The following is a 19,022-nucleotide window of genomic DNA, read 5'->3' on the forward strand; positions in this document are numbered from 1 at the left end:
ATTTGGTTTATCAAGCATATTGTCATGTTTTTTTTTTCTGAAGTTTAAGTCACCAATACGGGAATGCACACAATTTCAACAACGAACACCACGGGTTAATTTTAATTTTGCCACGTGTCGCCAAACGTGTCGTGCTTTAACCTTAGCGGCTTGTTACGGAATGTAACTTAAGCGCAAGCCTCCAGCCTAATCTGCTGCTTGTATCTGCAGCGGTGCATACTTGTGGATGGCGATAAAGAGTCTCGCCCGTATCCTGCGCATCTGCTGAACAGCTTTAAAAAGTGGATGGATTTAGAAGTCCTGGCTTGGGTGCAACAGCCAACGGCAGGTGTGTGGTGCAAAAGGGGCCCCTTGCCATGGCACCGTGGGTGGTTTCCCCTGATGACAAGCCATGTTTTCATCCTGCAGGATTTCAGTTGCTTTAAGCCCTTATAACCGAATAACACTTGTGTATTTCCACAAAATGCACTGTTTTGAAAAGAACACCACTTTTATATATATGTTTCACCACTCGGTGTATCCTGTAAGCAATTTAATTTGGACCAATCTAAATACGTGAAATGATGTTACAACGTCATCTAATAATTCCTTTAAAAAAAAAAAGAAAACCTGCCGTGATTTCTGAGAAAACCTTCAGCACCGTAATTAAGGAAAATGCGTAAGCGCGCAAAGTGACGCGTGACGCGCACGCTGGCACTGACTCGTCCTCGCACGAAAACTCTCAGCACGCGTCCGCACGCTGTTTTGAGCGTACAATTTCCTTCAAACCCAGACACCCTTCTCCACCCTCCCCCGAACCCCCAAAGTCCTGACCCACCCCTCCCACTGTGGCCTCCCAATTGCTTGCCCAGCTTCTATCCTCAACAACAAACTCACTCGCTCACCCACCCACCCCACGGACAGACAAGAGAGCCCCGCTCCCCTCCGTTCCACCCCATTCCACACAGCCCCCCCCCCCACCCCCCCGGGGATTCGCTAGGCGCGTGTTTAAAAGGACGAGGACCTCGCCGATTTACGTAGTCTCTGCGACCGCGAGTCGTCGTTGCGGGGCCGCCCTCCGTCCCGAGTCGTCCGCGTAAGTGCGCCTTGACACCGACGCGAGCATGGTGGGATTTGTTTTGAAGTCGTCGAGTAACACGTCGACGAATTTTCAATTGCAAGCAAATGGACCCGTTTCATGTCGTAAAGAAATGTGAACAATCTGCCAAGGTTCTCATTTTTAAATTGCTTCCTTTTTTTGTTGCTATTGTATACTTTTCATAATTGCTGCTGTTTCAGTATGATTTCTTATTAAAGAGTTGGAAGTTGGTTCGTATAGAAATTATACTATAAATGTCCGTTCCAGAAGCTGTGCTTAAAATACAATGTTGTATATATTCTTTATGCTACCCTGAGGTTGAGTCAAGGCTGCTGCAGATGACTAACATAAGAACTTGCATACCATATATCTCAAAACATTATCTGCATACAGATGCAATATGCACTGTTAATAACCCTGTTCTCATAATATAAACATTGAATACAATCGCAGCTTCATAAAAAAAAAAGGGGGAAAAGAAGATCTTGGTTTTTCAGCTGATTGCCCTTCTTTGGGAAATTCTGAGGTTTACCGATAAATTTTAAGACCTGTTATCTTCAATGAACATTATTTTATGTACAAGTTCACTGAAGCAGTAACTTCTTTGGAATAGGGGACTTAATAATATGACTTAAAGCTTTCGTGACTGCAGGAATTCACATTCTTTGGGTTTTTTTTTGTAAAGTCACGTAGATGGTTGCTATTTTCTTCTGATGACGATCGCTTGTGTTGTGATCGAAACGTCGTAGTTTTTTGTTATTTTCTTTGCACCATCTACGTGGCTTTACCGAAAGACCCAACGACTATGACTTAATATGTTTGCCTGATTACAATGTGTGTACTCGAGTATTTATTCTCCAGAACCATCATTAATATCGCTTACATTGTACATGGTTTTCCTTTTTTGTACTTGATGAAAAAAAACATACTCGGGTGACTCGGGTGGCTATTTATCTCACAACTTGTTCTTGATTATAAATACCTACATTAATTATCTCATGTAAAGATAGTTACATCCTTCATTTAAACCAGGAGAAGACCTGAGGTCAGTACCCATGACGCACTGAATTTGATGTGCCCTGGATCATTCTATTTCTATCGACACAAACGACCCAAGCTGCGTTAATTCTATTTCTACCGACGCAAACGGAACGTATGCTAACCACCCATAGCACGCGGCACAGAGCAATGCATGATATCAGAACAATTCAGGTATCGCTGACTCGGAAATGCAGGGCACGTTTGGGGATCGAGATGTTGTGGTGGGGGGGGGTTGAGCACTCGGGAACGGCTGCAGAACGAGCATTTCAATCTTTCGTTACTGGTGGCTGCGTCCAAGAGAGTCAGATATATATAGCGGTACGGACCGTTATTGTGGGACATTCCCAAAATGAGCGCAAGCGTCAGAGCAGAGAGTGTGGTGCTGGTGTCCCTGTGACCGCGAGCCATTTCTGTCCGCATAGCAAGCGGCTGAGGTCACCGTTCGGCAAAGCGAAGCTCGGCTTCAGAATCGGCCGCGGGTCGCTCACACCGCCGTTTCGCTCTTGCGGAGCGAAAAAAAACCCAAATTAACCTCATCTCCGGTTGCGAGATATTGATTTAATGAAATTCCATCACTATCACAACACCGCTCTCGACTCGCAATTAAAGATCACTCGGATTATGCCCGGTCGCTTCAGCTACGTCCATGGCAGGGTCAGTTGGGGAGACGAGATATAATTGTCTCCTTCTAGCTGTTTTCACATCGTTACATAAGGATATGCAGCTGTTGAACTCCGCGTACGAAATAACATTAATGTTCAGCGATTTAACGCATTGCTGAACGAGCGGGCAAATTAACTTGCAACGAGTCTACACGCCTGATTATGTAGTGTCTGCTTCCTGGGCGAACTTTGTGGGGGGAAAAAAAGACATGTTTTTCTGTTCTGTGTAATACTTATTAGGCATACCCCGTATTCTCCAGATGATAAGATGATCGGAATATTAAGCCGCACTTTCAATTTGTGTCAATGTTTTACAAATCTGGTCAACCACAACAACCGCCATTCGCCACTAGGTGGCGGTGACGTTACCACGGCGCTTGTGCCAGGCTAAGTGCACTTTAAGGCCACGTGAAGTGTCGGACGCCCGCTGGCAGGAGGTCACGGGACAGACCCAGGTGCCATGGGTTGACTGACTGAGATGACTGGCCGATGCACCACCTGTGCTCCCTACTGTGCTAACAAATCTGGTCACATACACACAACCACCAGATTATAATACTTACCCCCAAGTTTTGTTTAAAATTACGGTGTAAAAAAGCGTGTCTTGTGATATGAAGAACATGGTAACAATGTGTTTATTCGATGATCAATATAAAGTATTACATTCGCGAAATAATGTTTCAAATCATGTATATATGCTTGATGATGTAAATTATATGCACAATATATGAAAATGAATCATTAATACCAAGGTGGTAAACAAACGTGTATAAACAACGGGCAGAGCTGCAGCCTGTGGATGCTAAAGCTCGCAAAGATACTATATCAGCCAAAAGTCTGCCAGGGATTTGATTGAAAACCGGCCAAATTTAGCAAAAATGTTGCTCAATAGTGGACACAAACCAGTGCTAACAGTGGCCACCTTGGCATCCCAGCCGTTGACAGCCATGGTCTACAGATGTACTGCTTCGACAGACCAAAACATTTATCTTACGTGATGGTACAGAATAGAAATGTATTTACACATCAATGCCTTCTATGACATACGCAGCTTATCGCCGTCGTCGTCATGCACATGCTTGCTGACATTGTGCCTCGATGCATGTTTTGACAGCGCCTTGATTTAAAGGTGCGCATCTCCGTCGCCTGTCGCCTGCCGGATTTAGCCGGGGTCAGGATCCCTGCTGCTGCTGCTGTTGTCCTCGTGTCCTCGTGCCTGCGGCCTCCTGGCGACATGGGCAGTGGGCGCCTGCTTGCTCTAGTGCTGGCTGTGTCCCTCACGTGCTGCTTCGCGCAAGGTCGGTATTTATAGGGTGATTTATGCACCTGGGGGGCTGGGAGCCGCACCGCACTGTGAACTCGGTGACGTAAGTTCCATACCTGGCCAATGCTGACATCAGCGGCGTGGGACATCTGAATTGGTCCTGGACACGCTGACCAGACGTCTGGCCGGTGTGGAAAAGCGGGCCAAATTATCCTCCAGAGGGGCGCTCTAGAGCCCCTTCTGCCAGCAGTGGCATGAACTAGAAAATGCGGGGCTGCACCTTAACCCTGAATTACATGGACACTCCCCGACAGTTCACCAATCCGCACTCACCAGCGTGGTGGACGAGGTTTAACAACCCACTGACTGACACTGTCTGAGATTGCCTTCATCCAGCAGTGGAGTGACAAAAGGGCTCAAACTATTTTCATAATATTTTTTTAGGGACCTGAGTTTCATGCACAGTCCTTGGGTGCAATATTTTAGCGCATGTCGCCCAGTGCCTGATTATCCTAGTAGCAAGAGTAGAATTTGCTACGGGCCCCGCACTTTTAAGGGTTCCACGCTAAATTATTTCAAGCTATCAATTCCGGTTCAGTGATTCTACACTTACTCTATTACTATAGTACTATACTAACTTCAACTTTTACGAATGACTGGATGTTTAAGGTTAGCGATTTTTCGTATTATTTGGCTGTATAGAAAATGAAAAAGTATGTTTTTTTTTTTATTTAGGGCCCCTTTGTAACATATGCTACAGGCCCCGCACGAGCTTAATCCAGCACTGATGTCGCCACGGATCATGGCCACAAGCGCATTAACAGCACGCCTTAAAGTTGTCTTAAACACACACACACCATTGACAATTGATCACATTTTATTGTTCTGTACGGAAAGTGGTGACTGACACATACCAAGTAATGCTTTCATTGAAACCCATTTTAACATTCTGCAAAAATAGTCAGTCCTACAAATCAGAGACGCCAGTTAAACATGTAATTGAGTCATGGGTGTTACCTACCTGTACTTATCGCATGACTGCAAAGGATGGTGAAAGATTTTGGAGGGGCTTCATTTAGCCGTGGATAGATTCTAGCCTGATGATGATGAGTGCCCATTGAGATAATTGTCTCTTTCACTGGCAGAGCCATGGGGGGGGGGGGGGCATGTGTCCCCCCAATGATCCGATCGAAATCCCTAATTTCGATCGGATCATTGGAGTTTATTAGTAATAAATCGGCATTTTGCGACCCCCACTGCCACTCTGTAGCATATTATTAAGCGCCAGGGACTCTGAGATGATAGGACAATAGTCTGAGTCCATAATTGGCAATAAGTAACGGCAAAGCAGTTATAAGTGACTCACAGAATTGTGCGTAGTTGCGTATCCAGTCCACGACTATCCTGAAGGCAAACACCTTCAGCGAGCGCGATGTCGATCACACATGGTTCGAATTCGACCCTCGATCTATGGCTGCGCCATCGCCGCACATGCGTCGAATAAAAATCAAGGGACAAGTCCTTACTTGCTAACAGCTCCTATCCTTTTTCATTGCTGGAGGGGTTGCCCCCCCCCCCCCACTTGAAAATCCTGGCTCCGTCATTGCTCTATTTTGCCTGTGATGCACGGTAAAAAAGTGGTTTCCTACTTAATTAAGCATGGGGTGGTACTCTTCTATTTATATCCCTGAGCCAGTGGTACAAATTCCACATTCCTATGCCAGGGTAATTATTTCCCGAGGACAACCACTGTTGACTTCCCCACAAAATAATTAAAATGTTATCCATCCTGGAGGGATCAAGGGTTGGGTGAACCTCAAATCGGGATTTGAACTCTCAACTTTCCTTTTGCAAAGTGCACACCGTTGAAAGCACCTGCAAAGGATGGTACAAAATATGTTGGTGCAGTGCAATGGACATTGCAACTCTCACAAAAATACGTGACAAAAAAGCACGACGAAGCAGAAATATTACATCGAAAAAACACAGCGCATAATCTATCGCGGGAATGGCCACAAATATTGTTTTGGCCCATCCATCGTTCCGCTCTCACGATTGAAAGTGTATCTGTCTTCATAACCCCCCCCCGCAAATTTTGTCAGAGCTGACTGAATGGACGGCGTGGTTCAACGTTGACCACCCCGGCGGGAACGGTGACTACGAGCGCCTGGAGGCCATCCGCTACTACTACCGGGGCCGCGTGTGCGCACGCCCGCTGGACGTGGAGGCGCGCACCACCACCTGGGTGCCCGCCGATCACACGGGCGAGGTGGTGCACTTCAGCCCCGAGCAGGGCTTCTGGTGCATCAACAAGGAGCAGACGCCGGGCAGCGAGTGTTCCAACTACCACGTGCGCTTCCTCTGTCCAGTCGGTCAGTGTACAAGAGTATGTCCTGTTGGGGTTCGAAGTAAACCGAGTCCCCGTGGCTGACGCTTAGATGCTGCATTGCGGGAGGGCTTTATAATCCCGCGTTGGTTTTTGTGGTCGTGCTGCCGTACAGCTCTGCGGTGTATTATCGGGTTGTTAGCGAGTGAGCAGGTGAAGGAGCTTTTCGCGTGTGGAGCTCAACCCCAGAGATAATAGCACGCATAAGCACTCACTAAATAGCTGAAAGGACATTAATTTTTAACCCAATGCGTGGCTCGTGAATAAGAGTCCTTGGATTCAGGTGTAGCTTACTTGGGTAAGTAAGTCATTATTGTGACAGTATTATTATTATACCGAACAACACGCGGTACAAAAATATTGTTGGAGATTCCAGATGTCAGGATTATGAAAAAGTGTGAAAACAAACTCTGCATGAATGGGGCCCACGTTTATTTTTGCAAAGGGGTATTTGTGTGCGTTCACACCGATGTATATGTATTTATAAATGCATATTTACATCTGTGCGTTTTATATATATATTTAGACATTGTATTTCACAAATAACATCCAAAAGGAAATGCGACCCCTTTGTTCAGACTCCGCTGCAAACGTATTCATCTTTTGTGTCACGTAGTTTTGCCTCGTGGTCGTTGATGTGAAAAGGGCCAGCTTCAGTTTCATGAAATACAATTAATTATCGGATGGTCATTGGCAGAGTCGGCGAGCAGATGGACCAAGTGGTCGGGCTGGAGCAGCTGCTCTGTCAGCTGTGGGCCGGACGGGGTGCAGACCCGCCAGCGGGAGTGCATGCCGAGTGCGCCAGACGCGTCGTGCCCAGGCGCGAACGTCGAGGAACGAAGCTGCTTCCCACCTCCTCGAACCTGTATCCTATTGCGAACCCGGCCAGCTGTCAAACGTGGCAAAGGACCTCCCGTTAAAGGTGTGTGTGTGTATATATTTCTATATATTAAACAGCTCCTTGCGTTTACCTACAAGCACATTGGAGGGTCTGCAAAATTATTAAGAAATCGAGTGAAACAACCTTATTAGACTAAGTCATGGATTGAAGACTACAGCGCAGTACAACCCAAAAACACATCAGAAGATCTTCGCAGTGCTATATTAAAATGCGTGTGTGTTTGCGGTAGTGTAGCGGTTAGCGTGATGCGTTATGAACCCAGCGAGCCCAGTTTGATTCCCGCGCACCGCCAACACCAGGTGACGATTATCTGAACCTGTTCCTGAGCCTTTCCTAGGTCGACTCAGCCTCAAATGGGTACCTGGTGCGATGTGTAAACATGATCGCTGGGGAGACAAAGGTGGCCGGGCATGGTGCTGACCACCCACATCCTCGTGTGCCACGCCAGCCTTCATCGTTCTACTCGCCAACAGCATTTGACCCAACAGTCCGTCAAGGCTACACGGGGGATCTTTGTCTCCGTATGTATGTGCGACCTCTCATTCAGCCTGCGCGCTGCAGTGTCCGGAGGGGCGGCCGGACACGTCTTGCCGCGTGTGCCTCTGCGAGGGCCACACCATCTACGGGCGGGTGGCAGCAGACGGCGGGACACCGCTCGCCGGCGCTACCATGCGTCTCACGCCACCCTCCGCGGTGCAGCAGCTCGTCCCCGAGCGCGCGCTCGCTCGCACCGACCACAACGGCGTGTTCGAGATGCACGGCGTGTGCGCCAACAACCACACGGAGCTGAGCGTGCACCGAGACCGCTTCGCTCCGGCGGTCTTTCGAGTGCAGCCCAAAGTTCGTGGCAAAGGCATCCTGCGTGCCACCCTGCAGCTGGCCGGTGAGTTCACACGAATGAGAGAGAGACGCGTAATTCTAGGCCACTGCCGTGTTTTTTAACCACCTTTGTTCACGTTTCCGACACACGGTACACTCCCAACAATAGACAAACCTGCCTCGCGTTACGGGCCGTAGTGGGGCCTTATTCACAGAGCTTATTGTTGGGGTGCAATTCAGAGTTGGCTGTTTTTTGGTCAGTAACAATTTTTTACGTACAATTTCAAACGTTGATTGGCTTTTATGGCACTGGAACTAAAGAGATGGCATTGTTATGCGATGCAGTGGCACCCCGTTGTTACGAACCACCTTTGTGAGTTCTCCCACATCCAATATTAAAACAATTTAAGTCACCAAAAAAATTCACATTGACGCAATTACAGTGGTTCCCCAATTTCACGTTTTCCCACATTTAGCATAACATCTGTCTGGTCGCTTGTAAAATGTTACATCCCCGTGTTATTGTACATTTGACAGCAGTTCTATTAATGCAGGGATGACATTTGTCCAGTGGTTCATGAGCTGCGCTAATACCTGGGGACCTGATTTTGATTCCTGGCCACGTCAGTGGGGAGTAATATCTGAATAGGTTCCAGTCCCCACCTTGATCAACAAGCGCTGACCAACATGGTGACGTATGGTCAAACAACCCCTATCACCAACTTGATGTGGGGAGGTCGTCATCCAGGTGTGGATTGATAAGGAGCTGTACATTATTATTATTGCAACATTATATTCAATTAAAGCTAATAATTACTTTTCGATGTTTGAATTATAATGCGGACATTCTGCATAATTTATTTATCATAAACATAAATAGGGCACTAATAAAGATGAACATGTGGCTTGGGACGGGAAAAAAAACGCCACTACCTTAGAATGGTTCAGGAGGTAACATCCTCCCAATGTAAGCTGGTTTATGCGATTCATAAATGATTTTCTTTTGCACCTTCGATGGCCAAAGTTGTATAAACGTACACTGACCGCGTCTATTTTATGCGTGCGCAGAAAAGCCACAAATTGTCAAGCACCCGGAGAGCCGAGCTCGGTTTGAGGGCCAGAGTGTCACCTTTTGCTGCAAAGCCGCAGGACACCCCCTGCCCACCAAATACATCTGGTGGGTACTATGATGCGGTCTCTTCACAAAGGGACCCTTTATCAAACGGTGTATATCATCTTCAGCGTATGTTTGGGTAATGCAACTGCAAACACACGCACTCGGTAACGCGTAGCTTTTATTTTCGTGCGGGTTTTTCAAACCCTTTAAACCTCCGCATGTCAGACATAGCGGCGGTGATGTCTGTCCGATTGAAATTTTAGAGGGTCCCTGGGTATTCTACAACATCCTGACTGTGATTTTTTATGAATTACATGCTGTCAAGATCACTCAAGCTTTTTGGTTTACAAAGCTTAAGTGCATAGTAAGATATTTTAGCTGTGCACTTCAAACTGCTGTCTAATCACAACGTTTTAATTATTCATTAGTGATTCATAATATCATAACATTGGCCGTGAAAGCCTTCGGATAACAAAATGGATGATATCATTAAAGACACCTTGTAGTAAAAAACTTAATTTGGAGCTTTCGTGACTGCAGGAATTATTCTTTGGTTCTTTCGGTAAAGTCACGTATAAAGATAAAATAATAAATTAAATTAAATACTAGCATACGACGTTTCGATTGCAACACAAGCAATCATCATCAGGTATAAATTAAATAGAAACACAAATCTAGTTTACTTAGAAATGTAGTGTAATACAACAGAGAGTCGGATAACATAACAGTCAACACCCTATCTGGTTGATTACGTTCTTCCTGAGAATGCTAAATTTGAGAGAGAGATAAAACACAGAACCAGAAACATATAGACAGACATATAAGCAGACAGATATCACAAAGATACATAGGCACACTCTTTATGCTAGTATTTAATTTAATTTATTATTTTATCTTTATACGTGAATTTACCGAAAGAACCACAGAACACCTTGTAGTTTTACACTTTATCTTCATTACTGAATATATCTCCATCATAGAGGTTTTTTGGGTTAGATCGCGTAAATATACAAATGTGTCGTTAAAACTCGCCACCACCTGACACAGCCAACTAGTAAGGGTTGTCACGTGAACAGAACATGCCAATTCGTCACTAGTACAGCACACCGGTGTGTTGGAGAGCCAAGCCACAACATTTACAAACTGAGTACGACATTTCGCCAGTAATTACAACTAGCTTCATCAGGCGACAGCCAGATTTGTGGAGAAGTCTTACTGTTTCGTTCCTTATATCGAGGCGTAGATGTGTTGACCACCCTTCTGCGCTCTTGCACAATGTGGGGGGGGGGGATTACTGAGGCAACGTACATTATGCATGTGCATTATGCAAGCCCTTTGAACTTGTCGTTCCTGTCAATTGTTTTTTTAATTATAATAGCCCGACCAACGGTAATCTCTATTGAAGTACGCTGTCCTTTGTAGGCATGCATTTAGGCGATCTAACCTAAAAAATCTCTATTATGGATGATATTGGTCGCAAAAGCCTACGTGTTAAACTGAATATATCTCCACAATTTTTATGATGTAGCAAATTGCTTGCAGTGGGTATACCTGTTTAGAACACCGTGAAAGTGCAGAATACATTTTTACTGTTTTGCTGTAATATGCTGACTGGGTCCTATAGTGTTCACAGAAGGCTTTTGCCTCAAACGTCAGACAACCCGGCATGATTTGTTTAATAGGCCACTCTTCCGGTAAGACTTAGAAAGTTTAAACCAGACCAGAATTTTCTTGCCTAAAACATGCTTTTGGTAAACATGTTATCATCATTATTATTATGTCATAATACATGGGCTGCATATTACATAGTTAATTAACAACCTACACGTATCGCCTGCATCTAAAAACCCACGGCGTCGTTTGTAGCATCACGGTAAACCCCGTTAGAGTATCTCAAATGACCTTTGTGAAGATGACTAAGCTCCTGCTGTCGTTTACAACTCTCTCTAAACAGAATAACGGCTTGCATCATGCTGCGATGCATGTGTACAACTATGCGTGTGCTGGCTGGTGTTCTAATGTCCGCAGGTACCACAATGGCTCCATGCTGCAGGGAGGACACAAACAAGATAGCAGCCTCGTGCTTTCTAATCTTCGGCTCCACCAAGCCGGCGATTACCACTGTAAGGCTGTGAGCGAGGTTGGCGCTGTGAAATCCTTCCCAGCCAAGCTCTCGTTGCTGCGTAAGTTTTTCACGGAGAACGCACGGAGTGTCCTCCTTGCACCTTAGGCCTTCTTATTCTTAGTCGTGGCTCGGTTCAGGTTTGGCTTGCTTCGAGCGAGCCAGCTCAAAGTCACGCTTAACTTGAGCCGGCTCTGAGCACGCGTACCACCCAGGCTCAGGATTTTCACGAGCCGAACCTGAGCCAAGCCACGGCTGAGCCTGTCATGGCGTCTTTGGAAGAAAGTGAGCGGCTCATGCCTTGAGCTGAGCACTGAGTGTTAGAGGCCAAGCCAGAGCCGAACCACGATTAAGAATATTCATATTCTAGGGTTTTTTTGGTAAAGTCACGTAGGTAAAAAATTTAAATTAATAAAAGTTAAATAAAATAAAGACGGAAGCTTGTGTTGCCTCCAAAACGTCGTTTTTTTTATTTTTTTTATTTAACTTTTATTAATTTAAATTTTAAATTTTTACCTACGTGACTTTACCAACAAAACCCAAGAATATGAACCCTTGCAGTCACGAAAGCTTCAAATCTAGAATTAAGAATATTCATTCTGATGCCAGCGCATGCACACCCAACCATGCAACATTCGTTCCCTTTAATCATCCCGGCTAATTAATCTAAGCTTTCAAGCCCCCACAAAAGAGCCCCCGTGTTTGCTGCCAATGTGCTGCTGTGGCTTTTGACAGCAGTTATTTTTCGTTTGTTTTGTTTTTTTAAGAGGCCACAATCTGTTTTCCTCCACCCCAAGAGATCGTATTAATTGTTCTCGGCTGTAGAAAACAATATTGAGTTCCCAGAAAATATACTCTTGAGGGCAATTACATTACCACGCTGTGCTACTCGATGTAGAACACAAAACACATTAGCAGGTCATTTGTTGCATTGCAATAGTACAAAAAGAGTGTGTATATTGCCATGAATAACAAGGTGTACTTTAACGAGTGAATGATGCCGTGATGTAATGATTAGCTCACTGGACTTTCAATCTACAGGTCGACGGTTTGATCTTTTGGTGTGGCATTTAAAACAATAGTGCAGGTTTCTTTTACTAAACTAATTTTTTTTTTTACCAGGGAAGGCCCACTGAGCTATAGAGCTATTTTTCTGAAGCGACCTGGCCACAAGTGATATCTCAACGAAGTGGCTTATCACGTGGATATTTGTAGCAGCCAAATATTCTCAACACATATTTCTAAATGTGGAGGGAAAACCCGGAGGCTCCGGAGGAAAATCCACGCAACCACAGGGAGAGCGACATGCAAACTCCAAATATAGAGGAGTCCGTGTCAGGATCAAATCCACGACCTCCTGCGTACTAAGCGAGGGAGTTAACATTCCGCCACTGTGGCGCTCAATATCCGTGCCACGCACGTGCCTCTGCCCATGCCTCTGTGTGAACGGGAACACCTCCATTAGACGAGCGGCGGGCCGCATGTGATAGGGTAAAGTGTGGGTAGTCCCACCTCTTCCAAGATGTCTGTCCAGCGTGGAAGAGTAGGCCAAGTACTCTATAAAGGAGCTCCCTAGAGCTCGCTCTGACGGAGGCCCTTCTGCCAGCAGTGGTCTGTGCAAGCATTTGCAGGGCTGCACCTTCGCCGATGACAGTAATGACAGGGCTGTGTATTGTAAGATTGATGTAAATATATGATGCTTAAAAAAATGTTAACACTTACATGGAACTATCGTTTTTGATGGAAAAAGAACGGGTAATAATACGCTGTAACATGATAACAAATATAATGTTAATAGCTTCAAAAAGTCAAAGTCTCCACTTGTTCGCCATCGTTGTCAACACGTGCCTGGAATCTTCTCCAGGTGGTCTCCAGAGCCCGGAGACACATTTATTGTGGTATTGTTGCAAATTCTCGGAAGTGTTAATATTTTTCTGAAGCACCCTATATGAAGCAGATGTACACATATACCGGCCATAGTAGCTGCCTTGATTTAATTTAACCAGTTGTACTGCCACTGAAAGAATACGTCTCTTATACAAGAAAGCCCTGGGGTAGGTACAAAATACACAGTAAAATAGGGGCAAAAAAAAACAATTCAGAACAACACAATGTGCATAGCATGAATAAATGTTTAATAAAGTATATATCCATACATACATATACAGAGGCATACAGTATATGTACAGAGCACAACAGGTGGTATAGGCTTCTGTGGGGGGCTACATTATGAGCAGCAGAGGACAGTGCAGACCAATATATATTGTTGTACCATCCTTCTATACCCCCATGGCAATGTTCCCTGCCTCCACCAACCCACACGGACTGGCACGGTGAAGTATGATCAAATAACCCCCATGTGACCCACAGAGCGTGGGGAGGCGACCGTCCCCCAGCGGTGGATTAAAAAAGCACGATGCATCATTGTTGAATTATATTCTATTACAGAATAAATATTACAGAATAAATATTACCTAGCAAGATCCGATAAAAAAAATTAAGAAGTGCCGTTTTGCATGATTTCTTTATCTATATAATGTGTATTATAATGGCCAATACGTGACTGGTAATGTAATGTGACTACAGGGGCTCATTTCCAGCTCGTTAAAATACCGCACTTGCGTTCAATGCCCCGTGTGACATCTTTGCCGTGCGTTTGTGTGGACGTGCCGCTCCTGATGTAGCTGCGAAGGACCCGGCCTGTAACCCCACGCCGACGGCGAATCTCATCCGTCTGCCACACGACTGCTTCCAGAACGACTCAAACTCCCTCTACATGGACGTGGGCGCCTGCCCCAGCAAGCCTTGCGCCGGAGCCGCCGATTTTGGCGAGTGCGGCGACCCCACCAAGCACTGCTGCGGCGTGGCGCGCATGGAGGAGCGCGACATAGCCTGCCAGGGCTACAAGCTCACCACCATGGCGGTGACCGAGTGCGGCTGCGGGAAGTGCGTCAAGCCCAAGGTGTTGGTGCGCGGGCGAGCGGTGGCGGCCGACAACAACGAGCCCCTGCGCTTCGGGCAGATCTACATCGGCAAGAACCGCGTCGGGTTCACGGGGTACAAAGGCACCTTCAGCTTCTCGGTGCCCGAGGAGACCGAGAGGCTGGTCGTGACGTTCGTCGACCCTTCGCAGAAGCTGGTGGACTCGACTAAAGTGTTGCCCTTCAACAAAAAGGGAGGCACCGTTTTCATTGAGGTCAAGATGCTGCGGAAAAAGCCGCACGTCACGCTGAACCCAGCCGTCACTAACATAGTCCCTCTTGGGGAGGCAGAGGGCCAAGATCCCATCGCGGAGATGGAAATCCCGCCGAACTCCTTCTACCTGGCTAACGGAGAGGTGTACAGCGGCTTCGTCAAAGCCAGTGTTACATTTTTAGATCCACGCGTGATAGCAACGTCAGCTGCTGCACCGAGCGACCTGAACTACATTGACACGGAAGGTGACATTTTCCCCCTTAGGACGTACGGAATGTTTTCCGTGGACTTCAAAGACGAGCAACTGCAGGAAACGCTCAACTCGGGCAAAGTGAAGATTTACATCGACTCCAACCAAATAAAAATGCCGGAGCATCACAACAAAATGAAGCTTTGGTCATTAAACACTGAGACGGGGCTTTGGGAGGAAGAGGCTGATTTCAAGTACTCGGAGAGTCGCCGTAGTAAGAGGGAAGAGCGTACATTCTTGATTGGAAATGTTGAGATCCGTGAACGGCGAATGTTTAACCTAGACGTTCCCGAGGAGCGGCGCTGCTACGTCAAAGTGCGCACGTATCGAAGTGAAAGCTTCATGCAGAGCGAACAAGTTCAAGGAGTTGTGGTTTCGCTCATAAACATGGAGCCCAAGGCCGGCTTTGCCAGCAATCCGCGGGCATGGGGCCGCTTTGACAGCGTGGTGACTGGACCCAACGGAGCCTGCCTACCTGCCTTTTGCGACAGCCTCCAGCCAGATGCCTACACAGCCTACGTGACAGCGAGTCTGGGTGCCGAGGAGCTAGAGGCCGCTCCATCATCGCCCAAACTCAACCCCAACCTGGTGGGCGTGACGCGCCCCTTCCTCGATAAGCTGCAGTACCAGCGGACGGACCACGAAGATTCGGCCGTAAAGAAGACAGCTTTTAAAATCAACCTCGCCAAGCCTGATCCCAACCTCCCAGACGAGACTAATGGCCCCATTTATGCTTTTGTTAATCTCAAGGAGTGTGAGCAGGCACCGTACTCGGCCAGCCATTTCCGCTTCTACAGAGTGGAGGGTGACAGGTACGAGTTCAACAAGATACCCTTTAATGAAAATGACCTCATGTCCTGGACGGCCAACTATTTGTCTTGGTGGCCCAAGCCACAGGAGTTCCGTGCCTGCTACGTCAAGGTGAAGATCAATGGGCCCAAGGAGGTGATGATTCGCTCGAGTAACGTTGGCGGCACGCACCCAGCCACCACGGGCCAGCTATACGGCGTGCGTGACGTGCGCAGCGTCAAGGACATGACCTATCCCAACGTGTCGGCTGCCTGCGTTGAGTTCAAGTGCGGGGGCATGCTCTACGACGAGAGCCGCATCGACCGCACCCTAGTGACCGTCGTTCCGCAGGGAGACTGCCAGCGTCAGAGCGTGAACGCCATCCTGCAGGAATACCTGGCCAACCACCCTCCCCTTGCCACCAACAATGCGAGCCAAGCTTTCACCATGTTCGCCCCGCTCGACCCACTGGGCCACAACTACGGCATTTACACGGTGACGGACCAGGACCCTCGCACGGCCAAGGAAATCGCGCTCGGCCGCTGCTACGACGGGACGTCCGACGGGGCGTCGCGTGTCATGAAGAGCGACGTGGGCATCGGCCTCATGTTCGCCTGCCGCGAGCGGGCGGTTGGGCGCGAGAGCCTCTTCGAGAGGGTGCGCAATTCCCCGTCCGTGGTCACGCGCACGCAGTCGTCCCGGGTCGGCGTGGCGTCCGGAGGGAGGACCCGCAACGGAGGGCTGCGGCGGAGGGGAGCGACGGTTCGCGGAGGCAGGGCCTTCGCCAGAGTCCGCGAAATGCAGAGCGGTGGCGCGGCGAGGGCGAGCCAATGAGAGCGCGGACATCAACCGAGCGGCCAACCACCGACAAAATATTTACGTGGACAAAAAAAAAGGAGTGGGACGTGTGCTTGCGTCACGTGAAGTAGCAGCATCGTCTCTGTTTTGTGATAAATATGTGGTATTTTTGTCCACGTGAAGATGTGTTGTGCACGGTGAAATGATGTAATGCAGTTAATTGTTTTCGGTGGCTGATGAAAACTGGAAAAATTCCGTTCAACTGCCATTCAATTTCATTGCAGTTCTTGCACTTGAAAATGTAATTGGTTGCTTTTGCCAAACATCACTTTATCATGTATATGACCTTTACTCATAATATAATTTTTTCCGTATGACCTTTGCTCATAATAATTTGAACAATAATTTCAAACTCGATCTATTATGACATTACCAACATGCCTAACACGCATGCAGTGGAACAATAGCAGAGATTGTTGTAAATACAGTGATATGTTTAATATCACAATAGCATTGGATATTTTTCAAGTCAATGTTTTGATCACGAATCAACAATGATCATTTAATAGCTGGTTCAGCTGGCATCACCAAAAGCTTTGAATTTTTGCTAATTACACATGTGCACACACGTCCAATACCCACAGATGTGGATATTGTTGCAGTATTCAACAGATGACTTCATTGTCTAAAATAAGACTTCAATAAAGGTGCTCAACAACTATGAATTACTTAAAGACTAGTGTGGTGCTAATAATTACATTTTGAGTTTGAAAATGTCGATAAGAACTCGGGGTTGTTGTAAACTGACTGCAGTTAATCATAGATATGTGAGGCATAGTTATTATATAGGGGGCGCCACGGTGGTGAGACGTTAACTCCCTCGCCTGGTATACAGGAGGACGTGGAGTTCGATCCTCGACCCTGACGCCTGCTATATATTTGGAGTTTGTATGTTCTCCCCATGGTGGTGTGGATTTTTTTCTCCGTGGTGCTCTGATTTTCCCCTCCACATTTGAGAATCAACATGCGTTTTAGAGTGTTTGGCTGCAATTTGTGGCCAGTTCGCTTCTGAAACAAGAGCTGTATAGCTCAGTGGGCCTTACCTGGTGAAATAAAAAAAAATTGTTTAATGTATCTTGAACTTTGCCTGAAATATACGAACGTGTACTCGTTACATGCCTTACCTTTAAAACCAACATTCTCAGAATAAATGACCTAGACTGCTTGACGTAACCAAGCGAGGCATGAGCTTATTTTAAAAAAAATTGAAGTAATAGCAACCTCATGTATTACGTTATGTGATTGTGGCATATGCACATTGTTAACCTAAAAAAATACACACACAATGTTGCTGACATCGCCAAATCAATTGTTTAACCAGAGTTAGTAAAATGCGTTCCCCTGTCTCTTCACGAGACGGAATTTGCCATCAAGATTTGTAATTTAAAACTGAAACCATAATGAAAATGACCTACTGCTGGACACTATTTGGCATGTTTTATTAATTTATTGTAGCATGATTTGTTTTGGTATATAGTACATAGCATATGACTATCACGAGATTTTCCATTGTGCGTTTTAAATGTTTGTCCATCACGTAATTGTTTATTTATCTTCATATATAATGTAGTATCGACAATCTTTTCACTAACATCTCAGACTTTGATATTTGTTCCATATATATTTACTGTGTATGTTAAAGAGTGCCATAACTTGGCTTTAAAGCTGAAAAAGTTTACCAGTATCAACGGTTGTATTTTTTTGTATAAATAATGCAACTTTTACGATGTATAGCCTCTACCTTTTTGATCATTAATAAAGTAATGCTGTATATTGAAATCTGTCCGTTTAACACGTAGACTTTGTCTGTCCCTTTATAATATTTTATTGACCTGCAATGAATTGTACTGTTGCAATGAATTGTACTCGAGGTAAAGGTAATACAAGTAACTGTTGAATGGGCGACGTTAGAAAACATGCCTTTATATTTGTATAGGACTGTGAGGTTCATAGTTTAAAAAAAGCCATGTAACAATACGTACCCTTCATCATAACCATCACCGCCACTTAATAACCCATGCAGTACATCTCCAGGCTCCCTGCGACGTGAGAGCCCCTGCTGGCAGCTGTCCCTGTGTGGCGCATGGCGAATACAGCGCTCGCATGCAAGTGTCAGTCGGGGGCTTCTGTTGTTACGTTGCTTTCCAAATTAAGTTAATTTGCGAGTAATGTATCAACTGCGCACCATGACACTGGCACACACGGCATACTCGTTTTAAAATAACGCCGCTGAGAAGTAGACGGCGAGTATTTGTGATTCATGCACCAGGATCGCGAACTTTTGCAACAAGCGACAAACGCGAAACCCCTGGGCCACGTCACCATCGTTTACCACTTTGTGCGGCTACGATTAGTAGCGCGGTCGGCTACGTACGGCATGAAAGAAGTTCAACGTACGTACAACATGCATGGCAAATGTTAAATGTCATCGTGACGCGTATTGCGGTATCGAAAATATGATGGAAAATGGTGAGCGCACGCTTCATGATAATGCGGTATAAATGTATTAATCATCAATGTGGACATTGGCTAAAGAAAAT

The 19,022-nt window shown here is 46.2% G+C and overlaps 1 protein-coding gene across 1 annotated transcript; it reads left to right on the forward strand.

Moving 5' to 3' along the window:
- Nucleotides 1–934: 934 nt before the first annotated feature.
- On the forward strand, nt 935–18,274 carry CILP (cartilage intermediate layer protein). The gene is made up of 8 exons (XM_061558291.1): nt 935–1,075; nt 3,896–4,079; nt 6,148–6,417; nt 7,129–7,353; nt 7,880–8,215; nt 9,220–9,328; nt 11,297–11,451; nt 14,075–18,274. The coding sequence occupies exons 2-8, from the start codon at nt 4,016–4,018 to the stop codon at nt 16,456–16,458; spliced, it is 3,543 nt and encodes a 1,180-aa protein (XP_061414275.1). The 5' UTR covers nt 935–1,075; nt 3,896–4,015; the 3' UTR covers nt 16,459–18,274.
- Nucleotides 18,275–19,022: the final 748 nt, after the last annotated feature.

Source organism: Lethenteron reissneri, chromosome 24, assembly GCF_015708825.2.
Source record: "Lethenteron reissneri isolate LAM-NWPU_2019-01 chromosome 24, ASM1570882v1, whole genome shotgun sequence".
NCBI classification, from domain to species: Eukaryota; Metazoa; Chordata; class Hyperoartia; order Petromyzontiformes; family Petromyzontidae; genus Lethenteron; species Lethenteron reissneri.